Source organism: Spizellomyces punctatus (assembly GCF_000182565.1).
Source record: "Spizellomyces punctatus DAOM BR117 chromosome Unknown supercont1.2, whole genome shotgun sequence".
Classification (NCBI taxonomy): domain Eukaryota; kingdom Fungi; phylum Chytridiomycota; class Chytridiomycetes; order Spizellomycetales; family Spizellomycetaceae; genus Spizellomyces; species Spizellomyces punctatus.
The window spans coordinates 1,185,216-1,206,850 of NW_015971538.1; the positions used below are offsets into that span (position 1 = coordinate 1,185,216).

A 21,635-nucleotide genomic window follows, 5' to 3' on the forward strand; every position below is an offset into this window, starting at 1 on the left:
TCTTAAACATGTATTGCGCTTTGCAGCTGTACGTCTCTTGCTTGCTTTTTTTCTACCAAACTAACCGATACGATGCCTCTTGAACACACAATGGAGCCTCCCAGTCCTGCGCATGCACATGGTCCTCTCATGTCGCCCTCTCATTTTACCGCAGCAGACTTCCCTTCCGAATATGATAACAGTTCAGGTGAGTGTTTGCATGGCAACCTTCGAGAGAGTGGACGCCTTGCCTGACATACCAGCTTTATGGTCGTCAGATGCTTTTGCTGAGTCCGCAAGCTATGATTTGCCTCCTTATGGCTATCGTCGTCTGGAGACCAGAGAGTCGCTCGATACGACAAACACAATGCTTCCCCTCGATGCAGCGCTTGATTCGCCGACCCCGATGGACGTTGATGCCACCGCTGAGGCTACTCCATTAGGCAAGCCAAGTATGGAGAACAGCTGCAGCCCGAGACGCTTATCTGTTGCTGTGCCGCAGCCTGGAGGGTTAAAACTTGGTCCACTCAGTGCTCGCCGCCTGTCCATTGATCCGTTACGCTACCCAAGCGCGGACAGCGCCGGAACACAAAGAGAGGACGTAGTAGCTACTGCAGCAGAAGAGTATGATGAGGCTGAGGAGGAATTGGTGGCAGAGGATCCTCTACGAGAGGTACATTCAGGACTGCAGCCGGATGAAGACCTGGGAGATGAAGTGGACTATGGAGATATGCAGGTCAGGGAAGACGATGAGGGAATAGTGGCGCGTGGCAATGCTGAAAGCGAGTTTGTTCCGGAACTTGAATTTGAAAGGCCACTAAGGGGTTCAATAGATGATAGCGATGATGATGATGATGACGACGAGGAAAGGGACCCTGAGGAAGAAGAGCCTGCATATCAGGAAGAGGCAGAAAATGACTGGGAAGTAGGTTTGAGGCGAAAGGAACATGATCCGGAGTTTCAGGATGCAGCAGGGTTGGACTATGGGGATGCGCATCCGGACAAACCAGATGATGATGAAGGGGATGATCCGTTGGAGGATTTGTGACTTGATTTGTTTGTACAAAATCTCATTGGAAGAATCTTGTTCTTGACCTCCCACGCTCAGAAAGAAATTTAAAACCTCTATCCCATGCATTACGCGACAGAACTTGATTGTTTTTGCACAGCTTTGCACTAAAGACCCCGTCGGAATAGTGGCTATTCAACCCGTTCTGGCGATAACGCATTTGGACCAACTGGTAATAGTGACCGTACCTGACTGTGTTGCAAAACTCAATGTAGAGAGCATGCGCTCTCGAACAATGGTAACTGAACGGCCCATCTGATAACATTAAGACCGGATTTGCATCCACCGGCTGGGACAATTCCTTGGGAGCATATAACAATATGCATATCTAAACATCAGGCGGCAGCACAGGATTTTTGAACAGGTTTAATGTACCCATCATGAACAGTCTGTACAGCCCTCTATCACATTGAGAACTGACTGAAATGTGGCCTCCCATCATCCAATCTGCAAGCACCTACAGCAGTGCTGTCATCGGATCGCACACTGGATGCCAGAGTCTGCAAAACACAATCCTAATAGCAAATGAAGGGTGGATACTGCATCACTGGTTTTGGGGGATGATGCTAGTTCTCCTGTGCATAGACATCTCCAACCTGCGATTGATACAGTACGATCACCATCTCTCTCTGTTCATGATTTCTAGTGATATTTTCCTCTCGTGCGCCATAGGGTCGTTGTTGTTTTTGTCGTATGTCAAGGCAATAAGAAGAGTCGACCCCAAACTTCCCATGGCTCACAAGTCATCAATCACTCGACTTGATTAGCCTGGTAGATTTGCCATCAAAAATGTCTCCATATCGACACTGCAGGAGGCGATACTTCTATAAAATATGGTGCAATTCTTCAGGCGATTTCGACGAATGATCGAAGCTAACTGTGTCGGGGGAGATGGTCTAGTAGACCTTAGGCACAGCTTAGAACACCTCGTGTTGAAGGTGGCTGTTTCTTAAGTTGAACATTTGTCATGACGCTGGTCTGTACCAGGTTTTGGACCTTTCTGAGCTAGCCACTGGAATTTCCATTCATTTACTGCAAGTATCTTGTATCGAGAGATACTCTGTACACTGAATATCCCCCGCGCAACTCCAGAAGGAGCATGTGCCGAGAGAGAGACTGATCGGATTGTGGAATCAAAAGATTCAAAGCCCGACGAGGAGATCAACTAGTGCTCATCTTGGCTGCAAAGTCTAACCCTAAGGTTACTTGACCCCAACTAACCTAGGAGAATCTTTACTGTGGGATTCGGGAGTCTTGTGGCTGCTCTGAGATGGAGAACATGACAGGTCGACGATATCTAGCAACTTTTAGAGCGAATACCATCATCTGGTCTCGTTCCCCGAAATGGTCGCGGGCTATGAATTACGCTTTGCGCCATCTCTGGAACAGCATCACAAGTTAGCCTGTCCAAGCCTGTCCAAGGAATAACGACACTCATCTGAACCACCTCCGATGGAGCCCGCCGTGGACGGTAGATCCTGTTTCTAAGCACGGCATGTGGTGGACATCGTTATTAAACGCTTTCTTGTTACTGCGATGCAAAATTCTTCATGGGGAAGCTGAGTTTGTTCGAATCGCGCGTGCGCTGATGGCCAAACTTCCGCCGCGGACGGCCGAACAAGAGTACAGAATCGAACGCTGGTTTAATAAACCTGTCTGTTATCCCAAACCGTCATCCTTGTCTGTGGCCATCTAGTTTCAAAATGCACGGCATCGCACGCGTTCTTTTCAGCTGCTTAACTGTTACTCTCGCCACAGCTCTCCCATGTGAGCGAAGCAACAAAGGTGCAGACTTTGTTGTCTTTGGAGACAGCTGGTCAGACAATGGCAACACATTTGCGTTGACAAACAAGGCTTGGCCTACAGCCGCTTACTACCAGGTCAGACAATTCAGGATCTCGTCGTTACAGACATGAGGAGCTGATCTGTTGGCAATTTGCAGGGACGATTTTCGAATGGACCGCTCTGGCTCGAGTATCTCGCCGAATCGCAAAAGGTGGACTTGCAAGATTACGCCTTTGGAGGCGCGACTACCAACAATACCCTTGTCCAAGGATACACCGGTAGTGCCTCCGATATTGCGGTACCCAGTGTGATCGACCAAGTCGCTACATACCTGCCCCACTTTTCTCCCAACAACGTCCACGCGTTCTGGGCCGGTGGGAACGATGTGTTCTTTGGGCTTTCGGCAGGCGTAACAGGAGATCAAGTTGCTGCCAATTTGTTGTCCAGCGTGGAGAAGCTATCTTTGTCAGGTGTGATATAGTGACGAACTTGGATTTCCTACAAAACCTCCATTCATTTTCAAGTGACCCAAATACAGGTGCAAAAGCCTTCCTTCTCTTCCAACTCCCTGCCTTGGACAAACTGCCTTACTTTGGCACCAAAGAAAATATTCCCCTGCAACCCCTCTTTGCCAAGTGGACCACTGACTTCAACACGGCGTTGACTACCCGCGCGGCCGCATTCCGTGCTCAACATCCGGATGCTGCGGTTCAAATCTTTGATACCCACCGCTTCATTGACAGTGATTTGAAGGGCTACGATAACGCTCAGGTCGCATGTTTGAATGCAACCACCCAGCAGGCATGTGCCGAACCAGACAAGCATGTGTACTGGGATGCGTTCCACTTTACAACAAGTGTACACAAAGATATTGCCAAGGAAGTCGGCAAGCTCGTAAAGGATTGGTTAAAATAGTAGACACATTGTGCTAGAATGCTCTTTAATGTATTTCGATTAAGTTACTTAATCTGACGATGATAAAATCTAATATAATACTGCTTCCTCCCTCTCTGTCATCGACGGAAGCCGAGGATATATATGTATTAATGGTGCCCTGTGCGGTTTCCGCTCCAATGGTTCACGCCATTCGTACCCACACCCGTTCCTGTATCACAGAAACCTTGCTGGGGATAGCTCACGACACGACAATTTGGTGTTTGGCATTACATTCTTTAGCGTACCCATGTGGGATTAGTGGTCGGGTCGACTGTATACTGGTGTCTGCCTCCCTTCAGGACCCAGCCACCGGAACCAGTTACAAGATTTCCTGACGACGACGGGAGCAACCACAACCTTACATGGTATCACTGAAAAGAGGTAGCCAGGTCAAAAGCGTGACATTGCGAGTGTTTGCCATAGGGCCCTGTGCGTCAAAGCCAAATTGGGCGACAGGAAGTTTTGATGGGCAACATGGGCCAATTCATCAAAACAGCCTATTAGTGACTTGACTGACAATATCTGCGCTTGGGATCCACATCCATGCACATTTAGGATTAGGTGGTGATGATCCGTGGACATCCCAGTTGTTAAGGCCACACCGTCCTGGAAAAATCACTGCGGGGGGAATTTAAGGCTGGTGCTTTATAAAGTATTCCAAGTAACAATGATTCTAGTCGCAAGGCCAATTGTTCGAGCGAACGAGAATGCTCTGGAGTGAAGTTGGTGCGAGCTCGCTTTGAAGTGATTGTCAAGTGCCAACAATTGAATTTCAAGACGGCGAAATGATTGAGCAACAGAACGTTTTCATTACGGAGCTGCTCAGCAATCAATAAAACAATTTTGAATCGTATCCAAAGATAACTTATTTAGTAGTTTTTCTGAAGATCGTGAATGCCGTACTACTAATCGTTAACTTTGTATCATTATTCGTCAGTGAAATGACGACAGTCGCTCGCAGAACGATTAGTGTGAAGAATATCTCGTCTGCGTTAGATTTTAGAGCGAGCCACGTCCGAGTCTGAGCAGAGGTGGTAATCGCTGTTGTTGCGAGTAACGGGCCAGCGTTAGCAAATATTTTCTAACATATTGCTATTATCTAAAAGCACAGTATTACAATTTGGAGCTAACTAGTAGTAGTATATGATTTTAATGGTTCTATGAACTATGTGGAGCATAACATCAAACTGAGAAAGACTATTATAGAAGTGTAAAAGGCACCGTAAATTGACCACTAACGTTCATCTAACTATCTAGCATGAAGCGGATTCGTACGACCCTTTCCATTCATCTCTATCCGCAAATTCCTGAGGTGATTCCGTCTGGAACCAATCCCAATGCTCTTCAAACGTCGGACCCAAATCATCTCCGTAGCATCTCTCGCCCCAAACCTTCCACTCATTGACATTGTACATATCCCCAGCAAAGGTCATGTACGCACAGGCCTCATCTTTGATCTGCCTAGCGTAGATACTACTGACACTAGATGCAACACTCCAACCAACCGTCACACCAACTTTGCCCGTGATGTCTTTGAGGAGTTTAAAGTCGAAGCCAACGTTGGTCTGGTATTGGGTGGTACGGGTGAGAGAGTAGCTGATGCTGCAAATGCAGGTTTCGCGCCGATGGCAGCGCATTTCGGAACCGATCTGAATGTACCCCGTACGCCAAGCCCATTCCTGGTTTACTTGGAGTCGAACGTATTCTTCATTGCACCAAAGGCGCCGATTGAGGTCTTTGTTGTTCGTCGTGTTTGCTCCTGCGCCAGCAAGCAAGTTGTTGGAGCGGTCTTTGGTGTTGAAAAGGTGGGTATAGCCGGTATCGAGATAGATCGTGGTGTTGTCGTGGGCGTCATGACCGGTGACCATGTGCGGAAGCGTTGCATTTTGGTTGATACCGGAGTCTATGAGGCGTAGAGCGTCGTCCTGAATGAGGTATTTCTTGGTGAAGCTGCGGGTACGCACGGCGGCACCTCAATAGTTTTCGGAGGCGTGGGCGCTGGAACGGCAATGGCAAGTGTGCCGTAGCACAGGACAGTCAGGGTTGCGAGCAGTTTCATTCTTGATGATGCGCGTTTTAATGAGTTGCTCCGATGTCTGAGGAAATCCGGAAGTGACATTCCCTTTTAATACGCCTCGAGGCAGCGATGGGCCTGTTTAAGCTTGCATCTATTGATTTGTGGAGGGCAACCAACGTGCAAAGGTCTTTCTCACGTTTCGATAGCCTTGTCGTTGCACCTTTGCCATCCATAGGCGAAGAGACGCCGGGTGAACGCACATATCTGTCCAAAATGAGATTATGACGAGCACTAACAGCCAGTGTTGGAGGGTGCGGTTGTCGACAAGTTGAGCGAAACTTACATCCTGCCTGCTTCCTTGGCACTTCAGTAAGAGTGTCGTCGTCCGAATTAGTGATAGCAACGGTTCGCTCGGTTCCGCTCGCAACGCCAACATGTGGAGCCAAGCCGGAGCCGGAACCGCATGCATTGGCTCCAAGCCCACGGCGCGCGGCTAAGCCGTCATCACTAGTCCGAATCGGGGCAAAGCGGTAAATTAACAACCTACAGAGCTTAATGCGGACTCTGTCAAAAACGTGCATCATCATAAAACTTTGAGCTTGTGAGCCAATAAAGGCCCAAAGGCCCAAAGGCTTTCCGTCTGAAATTCCGCGAACGGGCCATTCACTCCTGTCCTTAGACCTTCTCTGGGTACCTTGAAAGTCATGTTGGGTAAGAGAGTAGTTGGTTGTCGATTAGGGAATCCTTTCCGACGAATCCTTGAACAGTACCATTATTTATCCTCATAATCGCGACCCTTCTGGAGACCGGAGTTTGCGCCTTTTCCCTAGACGCCTGTGCCCAATCTACGGAAAACCGCTGCATCAGCCTCTCTCCGGCGAACAGCACCATTGTCCAATCCAGCTATCTTCTCCTGCACCTCACCGGCCTGTCCTCGACGTCATTCTCCGAACCACTGAACTGGGATGGCAAATTTAGCGTCTCCATCACCACCTGGGATCCCACCGTGCCCCATAAAGGAAACTTTACCATAAAACGTTCCGTGAACGGACGCCAACCAATCGAAGCCTACAACCAAACCCATCGTGTCTCGCCCACTGATGCATTTCCAATATATGCGTTTAAAACTAGCGGTGACGGTTGGTTTCCTGAACAAATTGGAACACCCGTTAGCTTCACCTGGAAGTTTGAAGCCAAGTTTGGGGCTTGGGAACGCAACGAGGCTCTTACGCTTTTGCCGAAAAACGACACTGCGGGAGTCATTGCGAAACCCGATGTCCCGGCATACTCGACCAGCGGCGTTGGGAGGGAGGTAGCGGTTGGATCAATGGCGTTGATTGTTGTGATGATCAGTTGTTTTAGTGTGCTGGTTCTGTAGCTCTGAATCTAGTTTCGCTTATACGTATCTCATAGTCTCGTAGTTTGAACTTTTATGATAGTTCGGTCTCAACGACGTTGGTCAAGATCGTCAATATCAACGAGAAATGTACGGCTGAGAATGAAAAGCAGGTCCATCATCACAAGGCCGGGAAAATGATGAATATCCCTATCTTTGAGGAAAACGAGCAATACGCACTGCGTGCTGACGCAGAATTTTCAGTGAAAGTGAAAGCGAACGAAGTGGAGGATTATGCTTGCTGAAAGCCCAGGCAAACCTCTAAAACGCTCGAAGCATGCAAACTTGGAATTTTTCAAATAAATAAATTACCGTAGAACAACAACTCTTGAAAAAATCAACAATATATTTTTGAAAACATGTATATACACAGCTTCAATGTGATCCCCCAATTCCGACGTCCGCGACCAATAAATACTGTAAAGTAGATTCGCTAAGCGCAAATGCAAACAAGACATCAACCATACTTACCATCACATGGCCAAACACTTGTAAGACGCGCGGGGAACCTTGAACAGAGAAGGAAACGCATTATTCTTTAGAGAAGCAAGGACATGGTCGGCAGACCGCAGGTGTCGGGTTCCGTTCGGATGGTACGCCCACCTTCAGTACCATTACACAGCGAGGACGGCTGCCCGAAACAGCCAGGGATGGTGCCCCGCAGGACAACACTCGATCGTCGCTACACACCTTCCAGAGCAGCTCAGGCTATACTGATACGTTGATCACTCGCTTCCACAAGAAACGCTGGCACCCCGGGGTCCGGCAAACCGACCTCCAGTTGGTCCCTTGGTCCATACAGAGTATGGTCCGCGGCAACCAACCTTCAGAACAGTTCGCTTTCTCCCGAGACCAGACGTCTCCGCTTCCACGAGGCCACAAACGCACCAGTACCTCTTCACCGCCACTCAGGAAGGTAGCCATGGTCGGAAGAATTGGGTCCCCGTGTCCGCCCTTCCGCCGCCCAGCACGGCCCGCCTTGCATGCCCTTGGAGAAAAGCAAATGCATTGACTCACAGGAGCATCCACAAAGCACTAATCCAATCCCTCATCCCGACGTCCACGACCAAATGCATGCTGTAAGGGAAGGGGCGCTCAGTGCCTAGCTCGACATGAATACGAGACAGCAATCAGACTTACTACCAAATGGCCAAACAGTTGCTGACGTCAAGGGGAGGTAACCTGTAATAAAGAAGGAAAACGAAGCTCAGGCCCCACCAAATACGCTGCAACCTTGACCGTTTCCACGAGAACCCCATTTCGGATCGGCCTCCCTGGCGACACCGAAGTGCGGCTGGGCAGGCGGACCATCCACGGGGACCCGCTTCCACGAGATCACAACGCACCAGCAGAGTACCCTTAACCACTACTCAGGAAGGCAGCCATAGTCCGTGCGAGGCCGCCAATCGGGGCTTCCACTTTCCACTGACGTCCGCCTGACACACTCTTGAGCAAAGGCAAATGCATTCACTCACCAGAGCATGGCAAAGCTGCGACATCCTTGGAAAGACTTACGAGCAAGAGCAAGGGAGGCACTGCCGTGGAGGCAAGGTAGAGGGAGGTTTGTGTAATGAGATGAGCTGATGATGTCGGTGACGGGCGTGCTCGTATTGCAAGGAACTCACCAATTAGCAACAATAATCGTAGAATATGAATATATTGAGAAGCAAGCCTAGACAGCGAATTCCCATTCCCTCCGATTTTCAGCAACCAGCATCCAATTGTTGACCCACAGCAGTGCTAGAACAACTATGATCGATTTAGTATCCATGTTCAGAATTGTAAGGCAAGAACAACATACAGTACGAAGCATCGCAACCACGTGCATGGAGCTGGGAGAAAAAAGGAGACATATCTGTAATAAAGAAGGAAACCGGATTATTCGGTAGAGAAGCAAGCACATGGTCGGCGAAACCCCCCAGCTCGGGCTTCGCACCTGCTCTTAACCGCTTATCGACAGATATGACACAGCGAGGAAGGCTGCCCGAAACAGCCAGGGATGGTGCCCCGCAGGACAACACCCGATCGTCGCTACACACCTTCAAGAACGGCTCAGATGGTGCCGATAACGCTGCAACCATGTCCGCTTCCAGCAGGTTGACTTCCCCAATGCCATTATGTCACTAACCGTCCCGCCAGCTGGTTCATGATACTGGGAAAGCCGTCCCCCCTTTCACGAAGGATCACAACGCACCAACACTTCTTCATCGTCCCTCAGGAAGGTAGCCAGTCTGAATGAACCAGGCATCTTGCGTGCATGCCGAAAGCTTGATGTTCGCATGAGTGAAGGAGTAAAGTGTCTGGGTACTGTCGTGTAAATATTTGGGATGCACAATACATACATGAGTTGCAACATCTGTGAAATTATTTGCCAAAGGCAATTGCTAGGAACGTTTCATGCACATGCAACCAGCCAGCATGGTCTGACTTCGTATGGACATTTAGTTTGTCGCGAGTTGCTTGGGTCGAACTTGAATCACTGCGGGTTAAGGCTGGTGCGTTATAAAGTATTCCGAAGTAACAATCATTCTAGTTGCAAGGCCAATTGTTTTAAGTAACGTTTGGCAAAATCAGTAGTTCTCTGGTTGCTCGCAAGCAACATGACTAATCAGATCCCAGCAACGATCATTTCTTGTAGCCAAAAAATGGGCCTTGTCAAAGAATCTTCATGTCGGCGTTGGCCAAGGCCCGCCGAGCGCTTGCACCGCTACTTTCTCATCTGTCAACATGGATGACTCCATCGGAGCTCGACTCACTCTTGCACGCATACATCCAGCCGCGCCTTACAACGTTCCGCATCAACACGCTGAAAGTGCCGACGTGTCTGCTAAACATTGACAGTATTCTGCAGCCGATAGAGTCGGCTCTGCATGCGGTTAAAAAACGACCTCAACCTCGCCTGAATAGGTGTGCTTGGTACCGGAATGCATATATTGTCTCGAATCCGGCAGTTCAAGTCCGCCATCTCGCGCATGTGAATCCGCACAAAGAGGGCCAGATACATTTCCAGTCCTTGAGTTCTATGCTCACTCCGCTTTGCCTTGGCGCTCAACCTGGTTGGCGAGTGCTGGATATGTGTGCGGCTCCCGGGGGTAAAACGGCCATGATAGCTGAATCTGTTGGTGCAAATGGGCGAATAGTCGCCAACGAGTTGGATCCTGCCAGAGCGAAGCGCTTACAAAAGAATATAGACACATTGCTCCCGCCAGAGTTGCGAGAATGTGTTCATGTGCGGGTTGGCGATGGTCGTAAACTAACTCTTGCAAGTGCTGCGGACACTGCTAATAGTTCTTCTTGCGATCCTTTTGACGCCATCATGGTGGACGCCCCCTGCAGCGGAGAAGGAATAATTCAACTCTCGGAGCCATCTAGTTATCGACATTGGTCCTTTGAATGGGTGAAGAAGCATGCCCGACTGCAGCAGCAGCTTCTCAGCAATGCATACTCGCTACTGAAACCTGGCGGCGTATTGATTTATTCTACTTGCACCTTGTCACCCGAGGAGAATGAGGCTGTTATGGAATGGTTTTTGGATGCACACCAAGATATGGAGGTCACCGATCTTGCGCTACCGTTTCTTTCGGCGTGGTCTGGTCGTGATGCCAATTTTAGACCAGGCTTAACATCATACAGGGGGACATCATTTCGTAAGGTGTTCCAACGTGCCTTACGAGTATTTCCCAGCGTAGAATATGAAGGGTTTTTCGTATGTCGAATGCGACGTTGTCCTCAATATTAAACGCAAAATAATTGCTTTTCTAATTTTTAATTTCTGGAAGAACAGTTGGCTGCCGAAGAAAGGGGATATGTCAGCTTATGGGGTCTTGGCCCCAACACTGACACTGTATCTCTGCTGAACAAAAAGTACGGGGTCGGTCACAGCAATATGTTCTGCATGATCGATCGCCTCGTACAAAGTTGGTTTGTAACAAAATGGTTACCCAGTTCATTATTGGTGCCTCACGGCCATCAAGCCACCATTGTAGAGCAGGACCCACTTACTTGCAATAGTACATTGCGAACCTTTAATGAAGGCAACACGCAAAGCACAATTTCAAACACCTGCAGGTTGCAAGTTGAAAATGCCCCACAAGCGGAGTACTTACCCAGAGACTTGTTACAAGACTTGATTGCGCTTCAGCAGCACCTCTCAAGATGCCAGGCACATACGCCTTGGAGCTATGCAATCCGTCGACCAAAAACGCCACTTTGTGATCATGTCTTCCAATGTGGACAAAGTTTAAAGTTTCTGAAAATAGCCCATCACCGGAGGTCCTTAATTTAAAGCATCCCTTAACGTGTACCATTCAACTATGACAGTCCCCCAAAGCATATCAGACTTTAACTGAAGCTAAAATCAAAACATCCTCATTTACATAACCACATTGTCGGACGAATACGCATAAAACGCCCCCCGGAAAGACATACAAAGTTGCAAGTCGCCCTTCCAAAAAGCAGTATCACCCATGCGCCGAGAAACAAGTCCACCACCAACGCTCCCTCCACCTGGCCCAGACGGCTACTACTACCTTCCTAGCGGGACTATCCCGCTAGGAATGATCCAAGGATGGTATTACCTTCCGTTCCATCTTACGCCCTTACAAATGGGGTTTGACGCCGTCCTTCTGGTGTTGAGTATGGTCAACATGGGATTGGGGTTCTTGTTCTGGAAATGCTCGAGGAAGGTCCCGGTGAGTGGTTGGTGTAGCTGTCGCTTGCGCACAAAATATGCATCTCTTTGCTCAATTATCGTTGTTTATCATTCTTCAATGAAAAATAGTGGACACCGGCTAAATGGCTGATTTTGAACATGGTCTTTATAGACTGGTTACAGACCATCTTCAATACCTTCTGGCTACAAGCTCCCACCATCTTTATTGGACATCATCTCGCAGGTACATATCATCCACCATCAATCATTTCGCTCTTCATTGTCAATCTCACTATCCACTGCAGGCCGCATAATGTGCCAGGTCATGGGCTTCGTAAGCACTGTCTGGGGTGCCGCCAGCCAACAAGCCGTCTTCCTGTTCACTCTCGAACGATACATTACCATCGTTCATGGGTTCTCATTCACTTTCAAGCATGTCCGAATGGCCATCATCAATGTATGGTTTTCGGCCATTATTCTGGGTATTTTTCCGTTTGCGGCGCAGAGACATGCCGCTGTGGCTCCTAGTGGGTTGTATTGTAATCCACCATGTGGGTTTGGTTTATTTATCAAGTTTTTTGATGGCGATGGTTGTTAATGTTTGTGATTTCTCGTAGGGAGCAATGGCGGGGATTGGGTCGGGATTTTTATAGGAGTGTGCGGTGTCGGGTTCATTGGAATGAACATGGTCGGCGTCGTATGGATGTATACAAGAATTTACGCCAAGTTTCAATCTACCAGCAAAGAAGTTGCAGCAGCGATGCGGGACACATTATCCCACACTAAATCGTACAAGTCCGCCGAAGCCACGGATGATGATGCTTCTTTTCCACGATGTGCATCGTCCCTCCCACCCCCAACCCTCACATCAACGGCACCGTCTACAAGCGGAATCGTGCATCCCACCCGATCCGTCATGGGCGCTCAGCTAGACCGATCCACCGAAACCCGAGATTTATCCTTCCGCCTCGCCATGCAATCTTTCATCATTATCATAACATATTTCTTGTCCATGTCCCCCATGTGGATATCGATAGGCATCCATCTATTTACGCAGATGCCGCCGCCTGCTTGGTGGGATTATGTCGCGATCACATCAGCGCATTTATACGCGGTTATGAACCCGGTGCTTTTCCTGACTTTGAACAAGCACTGGACTGTAGCGAGGACAGAGGTCCTGATGGAGTGGAGGGGGTGGATCAGAAAGGTGGCTGGGCGTTCGAGGGATGAAGCGTAGATGTTGGGACTGGAGCGTTGTGGTGTACAAAGTAGAATGTTAGTTTCGTGTTTATTTTTATTCCATTTGTTTATTTCTCTTCTTGCCCCCACAAGCTGTCTTCAGTTACCCCGCATTTGACGTCGCATCAAGCTTTCTCAAATGACGGATCAAACCCTTCAAGTCTGCTCCCATCTTTTCGAATCTATATATGCCCATTTCTAGCAAGCGGCTATCGTTGCCTATCTCAAACAATACGAAATCTCAAGTTACTCGAAAACAACGCCTGCAATGATCGACAACGTCTACCGCACAAACGTAATGGTCTACTTTCAAACACGCAAGAGTTTCTATACAGATAAACTTCAAGCGTCGATACGCAACAAGTCGTGTTCCTCTCACTTATCCTAATGTCCCTCAGTTTGGATGGATAAGCCACCTAAACTTACCGAAGGAATCTTTTGTTTAAATGCCAACCAGACACTGGTCATGTAGCGTGTCGGTCATTGCAGTTATTGTCAGTATCGCATGAAATCTCAAGATTGAAAATTCTCGAGTTGCGATCAGCGTGCGATCAAGTTCCTCTGAAGCGTTTTGAAAATACTGCAAAGTCAGGTTAGTTTGAACAACATTGTTGGAACCACTTTACATGTTGACCGTGCGCCCTCACTTGAAATTATGGGTCATCTGTATTGCCCAGTAGTTTGGTTGAAGATGAGTGTCGGGCGATATGGCCAAATTTTGCCTCAACACAAAGCCAAACAAGTTTCTTTGCTTGGCACTGTGAACCCTGAGATAAAGTTATGTATTAGTCTATGTGCAGGTACATGGATTTGCAGAGTCCCGATAGTGGGCAGGCCTCTCTGGGGTCAAGGCGGACTGAGTGTTATTCTGCAGTTTGACAGTGGAGGATTCAAGCTCATCAAAGAACGCTGGTGGTAAGTCATATGGGGATGGTTAGGATCAGTCTACAACAGTGAGCCATTCTCTACATTCAACCATACTCCCAGTCGTCTGGCGCTCAAATGACTGCAGTCAGGTTCCCATGGTCTACTCCGACCGCAGCAGATATATTGCAATAGATAGATACGTAAACAAAAATAAAAGGGTTGAAATTGGAAAACAGTCCTGGAAAACGTTGAGAAATGGTATATAAACAAAAGGAAAAGGGGAAGAGGGTAACATACAAACTGCAGGGAAACACTCGTCAAATTCTAACTATACGGGAAGGGAAAGAGGGATGAAAGGAATGCAAGAACCACTAACAGAACGGGGCCAGCCAAACTAAAGGCATTCCGCCATCAACGTGCAATTTATGAACGTTGACCGTTTGGACATCCTAGCTTAAATTCTCACGGAAACCGCATTCGCAAAATACAGCCTTGGACGCCGATACCCACGTGTGTTTGCAACAACAGCGACAACGAGAAACTTGAACAATTTTTACTGTCCAAAGTTGAAGCCGCCTTGTGGCACATTCATCTGGTTCGAGAAGGCAAATGTTCCAGTGCTTTGGTCGACCTCCGGCGCCATACCCGTCTCGTCATCTTCGTCGCTGAAATACTTGTCAATTATGTTGTACGCTTTCTTGTAGATTTCCGCATTGTCGTGAAGTTGCAACTGGTAAATTTTCTCGACACCAGTAGCTTCCTCAATATAGACTGCCATCTCGTTGGTGCCGGCATGCTCCATTCTTTCCAGTTCACCGACTTTGAGAATATTTTCCAAACCGTCCAATGCTACTTGAATAATCTTGTTGTCTCCGCATGTCAAAAGATCGCAAAGCGGCTTGATGCAACCCTGCTGCACAAGGTACCTGCGAAACAATACACGGTCAGAATACTATTCAAATCTGTACCACGTGAGAAAAAAAGAGCGTACTTGATCTGTTCCGGTTTCGATAAACCACCGGAAGTAGCGTTCGAAATCGCCCAGCAGGCTTCCTTCTTTGTCTTGAAGTCACCCCGCTGCAGAATGGCAATCAGAGGAGGGATGATGTTTGCATCGATGATTGACTGTATGGTCGCACAGGTTCAGTATATCAAGGTAAATTACCGTCACGGCGGCAAGGTGCAATGTACCTGAATTTGGGCAGCATTTCCGGCAGTAATGTTAGAGATTGTCCAGCAAGCTTCTTTCCTAATACCATCCTTTGGGCTCGTAAGAAGTCCAAGGAGTGCATGAAGAGCGCCGCAGTTGATAACGACTTGGGTCTGGACATCATCTCCAGTAACGATGTTGCCAACAGAGCGCAATGCAGGAGTTTGAACGGCGTAGGACGGATGGCTATATCGGGACCCATTAGTTTCCACCTTGTGCAACTCGCAATTCAATGTCCATACCCTAACAATTCCACAAGACGCCGGCACACACCGGATTCAATAACGGCCTGGATCTTTTCATTGGCGCCGTCCGAAAGATAGGATATGGCCCAGCAGGCATCCGTGAGGACTTCCTCGTCATTGGCATGAATCAGCTTTGCCAAAATGGGAAGGGCAGGAGCAATCTGCAAAGCACATAGTCAACGTTCCGTCCCTTTCATCCACTAAGACCTTCATGCGTACCTGAGACCAGTCCGGTTGAGGATTTTTGCCTCTGCAGAAGTTCGACAAAGTCCAGGTAGCATTGCGCAACATTGACAGCTTGTTGGTATTTTCGTTCAGGATGTTGAGCAAAGGGCGGAGGGCACCTTCTCTGAGAACAAAGTCGCGACAACGTGGGCTGTCCCCAGCAATATTTCCAAGAGCCCATACGGCCTAGTTTAATGATAGACACCGTTACAATTACAACAGGCTTCGGTCTTTTAACATGAGTAATAGGTACGTACCTGTTCCCTAACGTCAGGGTTGGGAGAGCTCAACAGTTCAACAAAAATCGGAACCGCGTTTGCATCCATTACTACTTGCGTCTGGTGAGACGATCCCGATGCAATATTGGTCAATGCCCAGGCAGCTTCGAACTAGGAAGAAGAGCTTCAGTTGGAATGCAAAAATAGGGAGGGCCTGATAAAGATATATTACCTGCAGCATAGGGTTTGTTGAACGGAGGAACTCAACAAACTTTGGAATAACACCGCAGGCGATGACTTCTTCAATCGGTGGGTTGCGTTCTACATGCCACTAGTTTGAGTGAAAGGATGTCGGAGCCATTCATAGTAAGGGTACGTACCCTTAGATAGTAACTTCCTGAAGCGAGCGGTGGACTGCAATTGTTCTTCCACATTGCCCGAAAAGACACCACGAACTCCTTGGCCCACAGTCTCCTGTAGCTAGCGATGAACATCAAAGATGATCAAAATTTTCGGCATACAGCGACATTCTATTAGAATAGACTGCTTACTTGGGCGTTTGTTTCCACGGACATACTTTCATCTTCAGACTCCGATTGGGCGCCGTTGAGCGCGGCAAGGTTCCTACGTTTAGCAAGAGACTCTTCCCTCTTCTGCTTTCTCAGTTCGACAGCCACATCCTCACGACGACGCCTCAGCTCATCCGACTTTAGAACACCACGGTTCTTGAACTGCTGCATACGGTGCTCTGGAATCTTTGCGGACATTCTGATAATTGCTGTTGGAAAACGTGGAGAAATGCGACAAATCTACACTGCAGAATAGGTGTATCCAGAAAGTATCATGGAAATAGGAAATCAAGTCGTTCGCAAGAGTAGCCAAAGTGGTCGACAAAAGTAAGGCGATGCCGGTGCGATGTGCGATGGCCAAGGAGAAAGAGACCAGAGATGAATGTGTGAATCAAGGGACTGCGCGCACTTCCAAAGCACACTCACCTGACTAAACAGTAGGGTTCTTGAGATGGAACGCGAATTAGCCCAACGATTGCGTGTACTGTCTTTTAGGCGTCGTCAACAAAGATGTTCAACGAGAAGGAAGAAAAAGTCCGTTGTGTGGGAACGACAGCGGCGGTGGGGTTGTCCGGAAGCGATGGCAAGCGTCTTTTTCGATTTTGCCAATTCGAGACACGAGTGCATGCTGTCAAAATGTGGCTGCAGTGACACTCGAATGCAGTACGGATGGAATGTGCGAGAACGCGTCGAGTTCGCGAAAGAGCGTTTCGCGACCTTTGCCTTTTGCCAAGGACCGCCACAAGCAATGGCATTGAACGACGAAGACACGTTGCGCAAGAGGAAGCCACAGGCAGGAGAGACCATTTCGTATGAGACATATGTCGCCACCCACCCTAACGTGCGCATATGAGAAAGTCTGTTAACATTCTGTTTTCATATGTACTAATAGACCTCTTTGTCTTCGAATAGAATTATGTAAATTTGGGAATTGACAGTGCAATTCAGTCCACGGCAAATATGTCAGCGCCGCCTACCTGTGCACCTGCCGCAGAAGCGTTTGCTCACCGACCAAGAGAAACCCCGTTGCCACAGACGAACTTGTATGTGGTAGTCGCGGTAACCCTCGTGGCCGGGTTGGTTCGCCTCTACCGTATATCGAACCCGAGTCAGGTAGCCTTGCAAGGATTCTAGCATCCCCTAATTCCACGGCAGTGGCTTATCTCCTATCTGTACTTCTTGTCGAAAACAGGTGGTCTTTGACGAGGTGCATTTTGGTAAGCATTAAGTTAGGTCCCTGTATGTTATAGTGTGAGTCCCGAAGCTCATGAGAGAGCTTTCTGCAGGTGGTTTCGCCAGCAAGTATATCCAAGGAAAATTCTTCATGGATGTGCACCCACCTGTACGTAAATCACAATGAACCGATCTGAATCAACACGATGGTTCTGATTCTGCGGTTTAGCTGGGCAAGCTGCTCATTGCGGCCAGTGCGGTTCTTGCAGGCTTCGATGGCTCATTCGATTTTAAGGCAAGAGACCGTTGCGGGTGGCCTTGTTGGCGGAAAAGATTAAACCAGAGGCCTCCCAACAGTCGATCGGATTGGACTACCTTGAACCAAAAGTTCCTTATGTAGCCATGCGGATGCTGCCCGGAATTCTTGGTGTTTTACTAGTGCCGGTGAGACCAGAAAGCCTAGTACGAGGATTAGGTTGCGCAGAGCATTGACTTTGTAGCCAGGTTGCCTACATGACGATGCGAAACCTACGGGTCTCCAATGTGGTGTCAATCATGACGGCAGTACTCCTCATTTTTGAGAATGGGTTGGCTTGCCAATCACGAGCGATCCTTTTGGTAAGAGCCCGATCGTGTTGGACGGTTTATTCCCCTCAGTTTTGCTTATCGATTCACAGGACTCTATTCTCCTATTCTTTATGGGTCTCGCTTTAATGACCTGGACGGATTTCCTCAATCTCCAAAAACAGTGGGTGCTCCTATTCTTGGTCACTATCCTGTCGCTGATGTAGTCACTGATATAATTCAGACCATTCTCTTTCGCTTGGTGGTTTTCACTAGCTAGCACAGGGCTCACTATGGGCTTGGCGGCCAGGTATGCAACCTCAATTGATTAGTAAAGTGCATCTGGGCTAAGTCATCCTCATCTGGCCCATTCATCTAAGTGTGAAGTGGGTTGGTGAGTTTCCCTTACGATCGGCGAGATACCTGAAACACCCGCTCCTTTTGTTTACGTGGAGGACTTCACTCATAGGCCTTTTTGTCATTGCAACCATCGGGTTTTCCACCATCGCGAACTTATGGGCGCTTTTAGGAGACCTGCGGGTCACACCGGTGCGCGGGAAACCTTAAGCTTTGCGGAGATGCGCAGTACGCGCTAACTCGGCTTCATCCTTAGGGACAATATGCGAAGCATTTCTTCGCCCGCGTGCTTTGTCTCATTATTGTGCCTATCGCCGTGTACATGACCGTATTTGGAATTCACTTCCTGGTGCTCACAAATACAGGCTCGGGTACCGCCTTCATGTCACCAGAGTTTCAGTCTACTCTGCGCGGCAGTGAGATCAAGGATACCTTTGCAGAGGTCGGATTCGGAGCGGATATTCTCATCCGCCATGAAAACACCAAAGGCGGGTATCTCCATTCTCACAAGCATTACTACCGTACGGGGTCGAAGCAGCAGCAGGTCACGTTATATTCATTTGCTGGTAAGAAATGCTTGAAATGGATTACAAGTCCAGAATTCCATTTGCAAACTCGCACTTCACTTTCTTCGGTAGATGACAACAGCCTGTTCCAAATTTTGCCGTAAGTTAGCGTAGGAATGCTCAGTTCCATAAACTACTATGACTGAAAGCGGAGTTCAGCGCGCTAGTGTACGAAAATGGCACCGCGCGATCCCCAGCAGTCACACAATTCCAGCCCATCAAGCATGGTGACATTGTTAGACTCGGTGCGATGCTGCCTGTCCTCTGTCAGTACAATGGCTTGGCACTAATTTGACGAGTGATATGCAGAACATGTGGCCAGCAACATGCGTCTACACAGTCATGAACATCGGTAAGTGCAGTCCTTGTCAGTTGGATCCTATGGTTCCCCGTCCCAAGACCCTCTGTAGTGCACCTGTTACGGATAATGAAGATCACTATGAAGTTTCGGCGTATGGTGCGCCTGGGTTTTTAGGTGACTCCAAGTGAGTTTCCAAATTTTGGAGAGTGCGAATTCATGGTCCATTGACCCAAGATTGTGCGACAGCGATCACTGGCGTGTGGAGCTTGTAGACTATGATGACAGCCATCCGCATCTGCTTGCAATCGAATCAAGATTCCGCCTCGTACATGTAAATCTTCATTGTACCTTGTTTTCGCGCGCTGTAAAGCTACCTGAGTGGGGTGAGTAAAATATTGCCTCATTTGATATCATACGATGAGATATTGACCTTGAAACAGGCTTTGGTCAGCAGGAGGTTACCTGCGCGAATCACAAGGGCCGGAAAGATTTGACATAGTATGTTGTACTCAGCGTACGAGCTCGCTTCAGCATACTAATATGATCCTATATCAGCTGGCGAATTGATCTAAATCAGAATCTTCTCCGTAAGTTCCTACATCAACCTGGATCGTTGAGATCCGTCACCAATGTTTTGATTGGCAATGATTTTACAGAGAATCCATTTAGTCGTCGAGCTTACTACAAGAAGCCCTCGTTTTTGTCAAAGTTTATAGAGGTTCGACTCGAGTCGGTCAATATGGCTGCATACTAAGACTGACCAATTGGCGCCCACTAGTCTCATAAAGTCATGTGGAAAATCAATGACGGATTGAATGGATACCATCCGTTCCAGTCACGGCCTGATTCTTGGCCTGTTCTTGGACGTGGAATCAGCTTTTGGAGTGCTAAAGAGGGTACAGGACAAATGTATCTTGTCGGAAACCCGTTCATCTGGTTTTCCGCCTTGGTCTCTCTTGGGCTGTACGTAACGATTGAATCCGTTGCTGCAATTCTCCAAAAGCGAGGACACCAAAGGACCGCCGGTAGCGTTGACTGTTGTTTTTTTTGTGATAACAATGAACATGTGGCTCATCTTCCGCCACTAGAATCTGTTGCCAAGACTGCTGGAGGCGGTGGACCTCTTCTTTTCTTGGGATGGGCTCTGCATTATTTCCCTTTCTTCCTTATGGGACGACAAGTAAGATCAAAACTTAGTATCCGCATTCTATATATTATCTGAACATGTTTGGTCAGCTGTTCCTTCATCACTACTTTCCTTCGTTCTATTTCTCAGTACTACTCTTGGGGTCATTGTTCGAAGGGGCAACTCGACGCTTCAATCACTTGTTTCGATCGTTTGCGGTACTCTGCATATGCACGGTTGCCATCTACGTCTACATCAACTACAGCCCGTTGACATACGGCATACCGATGTCTAAGGAGCACTGCAAGCGGCTAAAATGGCGACAGAGTTGGGACTGGGATTGCAAAAAACAATTAGGTATGTCGATTATTTTGAACCGTGACGGGAATTCATTTATCTATCTCTAATTGTGCCAAAGATGATCCGATAGAATAGATAAAGAGACATTGCAGCTCCCCATTGTCGGGAGACGAGAACCACCCTCTGCTCTAATATGCTCCACTGTATTAAAAAGTTGTCAAATACACAAACATCAGATCGTGCGCCGATCCACGTCCCCGGAGCTCATACCTTGAACATTGGCAGGATCGTCGAGTGCGACAGATCCATATGGTTGAGCCTGGATCTTCAAAACGGCAAAATACCGTGCAGTGCAAACGATCAAGGAGCCCACGCACGGCAATAGAAACAGACGATCAAACACACTGATCCCTCTGCTGCTCTGGGGGTTTTGTCTGACGTTCACCGTATTCGGGTCCTTCACATCAAGATGCGGTATATTCCTAATCCCGCAAATACTTGGGCAGCAAGGGCAATGGCGTGAGAAGGCAGAGGAAAGGATACCTGTCTATTATACCTCCAAAGGGTAGATCTCACCTGCTCCCATCCCACCTAACAATGCACGATGTCTCCTTGCACGTCGTATGGCCTCTCTGGTAGCTGATTCGGAGGGCGGCACGATAATCTTGCTTCGTTCATAAAGAACATAAGCGGAGACGCCTACTGCCGTGGCTGTCCCAGTCAAACGGCACGCAAGGCAATCTTGCGGTGTATCTAAAGCAGTCTAAAACAAAGGTGAATGGTCGACTTTTGTAGTGCCATTCCAGCAGTCATGATATTCGTCTACACTACAGCCCCAGCGC

The 21,635-nt window shown here is 48.2% G+C and overlaps 8 protein-coding genes across 8 annotated transcripts; 6 read left to right on the plus strand and 2 right to left on the minus strand.

Annotated features, from left to right (window-relative positions):
- Positions 1–21: 21 nt before the first annotated feature.
- Positions 22–1,115, plus strand: SPPG_01335 (uncharacterized protein). The gene is made up of 2 exons (XM_016749654.1): positions 22–187; positions 258–1,115. Exons 1-2 carry the CDS (start codon positions 73–75, stop codon positions 1,025–1,027), a joined length of 885 nt encoding a protein of 294 aa, XP_016611920.1. The 5' UTR covers positions 22–72; the 3' UTR covers positions 1,028–1,115.
- Positions 1,116–2,608: 1,493 nt separating this feature from the next.
- SPPG_01336 (uncharacterized protein) lies at positions 2,609–3,864 on the plus strand. Its single transcript, XM_016749655.1, has 3 exons — positions 2,609–2,928; positions 2,991–3,303; positions 3,372–3,864. Exons 1-3 carry the CDS (start codon positions 2,752–2,754, stop codon positions 3,746–3,748), a joined length of 867 nt encoding a protein of 288 aa, XP_016611921.1. The 5' UTR covers positions 2,609–2,751; the 3' UTR covers positions 3,749–3,864.
- Positions 3,865–4,875: 1,011 nt separating this feature from the next.
- On the minus strand, positions 4,876–6,207 carry SPPG_01337 (uncharacterized protein). Its single transcript, XM_016749656.1, has 2 exons — positions 6,130–6,207; positions 4,876–6,050 (listed from the first exon to the last, which is right to left on the minus strand). Exon 2 carries the CDS (start codon positions 5,635–5,637, stop codon positions 5,023–5,025), a length of 615 nt encoding a protein of 204 aa, XP_016611922.1. The 5' UTR covers positions 5,638–6,050; positions 6,130–6,207; the 3' UTR covers positions 4,876–5,022.
- Positions 6,208–6,335: 128 nt separating this feature from the next.
- Positions 6,336–7,560, plus strand: SPPG_01338 (uncharacterized protein). The gene is made up of 2 exons (XM_016749657.1): positions 6,336–6,497; positions 6,554–7,560. The coding sequence occupies exons 1-2, from the start codon at positions 6,491–6,493 to the stop codon at positions 7,162–7,164; spliced, it is 618 nt and encodes a 205-aa protein (XP_016611923.1). The 5' UTR covers positions 6,336–6,490; the 3' UTR covers positions 7,165–7,560.
- A 2,269-nt stretch (positions 7,561–9,829) lies between these two features.
- On the plus strand, positions 9,830–10,988 carry SPPG_01339 (uncharacterized protein). Its single transcript, XM_016749658.1, has one exon. It carries the CDS (start codon positions 9,851–9,853, stop codon positions 10,919–10,921), a length of 1,071 nt encoding a protein of 356 aa, XP_016611924.1. The 5' UTR covers positions 9,830–9,850; the 3' UTR covers positions 10,922–10,988.
- Positions 10,989–11,648: 660 nt separating this feature from the next.
- Positions 11,649–13,070, plus strand: SPPG_01340 (uncharacterized protein; the record flags this gene model as incomplete). Its single annotated transcript, XM_016749659.1, has 4 exons — positions 11,649–11,873; positions 11,963–12,077; positions 12,139–12,384; positions 12,451–13,070. The coding sequence occupies 4 exons, from the start codon at positions 11,649–11,651 to the stop codon at positions 13,068–13,070; spliced, it is 1,206 nt and encodes a 401-aa protein (XP_016611925.1).
- A 929-nt stretch (positions 13,071–13,999) lies between these two features.
- Positions 14,000–16,988, minus strand: SPPG_01341 (karyopherin alpha). The gene is made up of 10 exons (XM_016749660.1): positions 16,833–16,988; positions 16,389–16,651; positions 16,218–16,317; positions 16,070–16,158; positions 15,877–16,008; positions 15,614–15,805; positions 15,392–15,555; positions 15,131–15,335; positions 14,931–15,064; positions 14,000–14,865 (listed from the first exon to the last, which is right to left on the minus strand). The coding sequence occupies exons 2-10, from the start codon at positions 16,602–16,604 to the stop codon at positions 14,493–14,495; spliced, it is 1,605 nt and encodes a 534-aa protein (XP_016611926.1). The 5' UTR covers positions 16,605–16,651; positions 16,833–16,988; the 3' UTR covers positions 14,000–14,492.
- Positions 16,989–17,064: 76 nt separating this feature from the next.
- Positions 17,065–21,041, plus strand: SPPG_01342 (uncharacterized protein; the record flags this gene model as incomplete). Its single annotated transcript, XM_016749661.1, has 24 exons — positions 17,065–17,247; positions 17,319–17,519; positions 17,599–17,623; positions 17,693–17,748; positions 17,809–17,874; positions 17,937–18,023; positions 18,084–18,197; positions 18,257–18,327; positions 18,388–18,453; positions 18,524–18,537; positions 18,613–18,692; positions 18,757–19,066; positions 19,139–19,166; positions 19,226–19,311; positions 19,376–19,418; positions 19,477–19,551; positions 19,614–19,750; positions 19,808–19,865; positions 19,923–19,954; positions 20,024–20,085; positions 20,146–20,392; positions 20,456–20,547; positions 20,604–20,850; positions 20,912–21,041. The coding sequence occupies 24 exons, from the start codon at positions 17,065–17,067 to the stop codon at positions 20,926–20,928; spliced, it is 2,397 nt and encodes a 798-aa protein (XP_016611927.1). The 3' UTR covers positions 20,929–21,041.
- Between the last annotated feature and the right edge of the window lie 594 nt (positions 21,042–21,635).

Excerpts from the sequence above, each read along its gene's own strand:
- SPPG_01341 (XM_016749660.1), bottom strand. The coding sequence starts at position 16,604 with ATGTCCGCAAAGATTCCAGAGCACCGTATGCAGCAGTTCAAGAACCGT. Across the intron at positions 15,806-15,876 it reads ACCCTGACGTTAGGGAACAG|GCCGTATGGGCTCTTGGAAA; the intron begins GTACGTACCTAT and ends TCATTAAACTAG. Across the intron at positions 14,866-14,930 it reads TCGAAACCGGAACAGATCAA|GTACCTTGTGCAGCAGGGTT; the intron begins GTACGCTCTTTT and ends ATTGTTTCGCAG.
- SPPG_01335 (XM_016749654.1), top strand. The coding sequence starts at position 73 with ATGCCTCTTGAACACACAATGGAGCCTCCCAGTCCTGCGCATGCACAT. Across the intron at positions 188-257 it reads CGAATATGATAACAGTTCAG|ATGCTTTTGCTGAGTCCGCA; the intron begins GTGAGTGTTTGC and ends TATGGTCGTCAG.
- SPPG_01336 (XM_016749655.1), top strand. The coding sequence starts at position 2,752 with ATGCACGGCATCGCACGCGTTCTTTTCAGCTGCTTAACTGTTACTCTC. Across the intron at positions 2,929-2,990 it reads CTACAGCCGCTTACTACCAG|GGACGATTTTCGAATGGACC; the intron begins GTCAGACAATTC and ends GGCAATTTGCAG. Across the intron at positions 3,304-3,371 it reads GGAGAAGCTATCTTTGTCAG|GTGCAAAAGCCTTCCTTCTC; the intron begins GTGTGATATAGT and ends ACCCAAATACAG.
- SPPG_01337 (XM_016749656.1), bottom strand. The coding sequence starts at position 5,637 with ATGGTCACCGGTCATGACGCCCACGACAACACCACGATCTATCTCGAT.
- SPPG_01339 (XM_016749658.1), top strand. The coding sequence starts at position 9,851 with ATGTCGGCGTTGGCCAAGGCCCGCCGAGCGCTTGCACCGCTACTTTCT.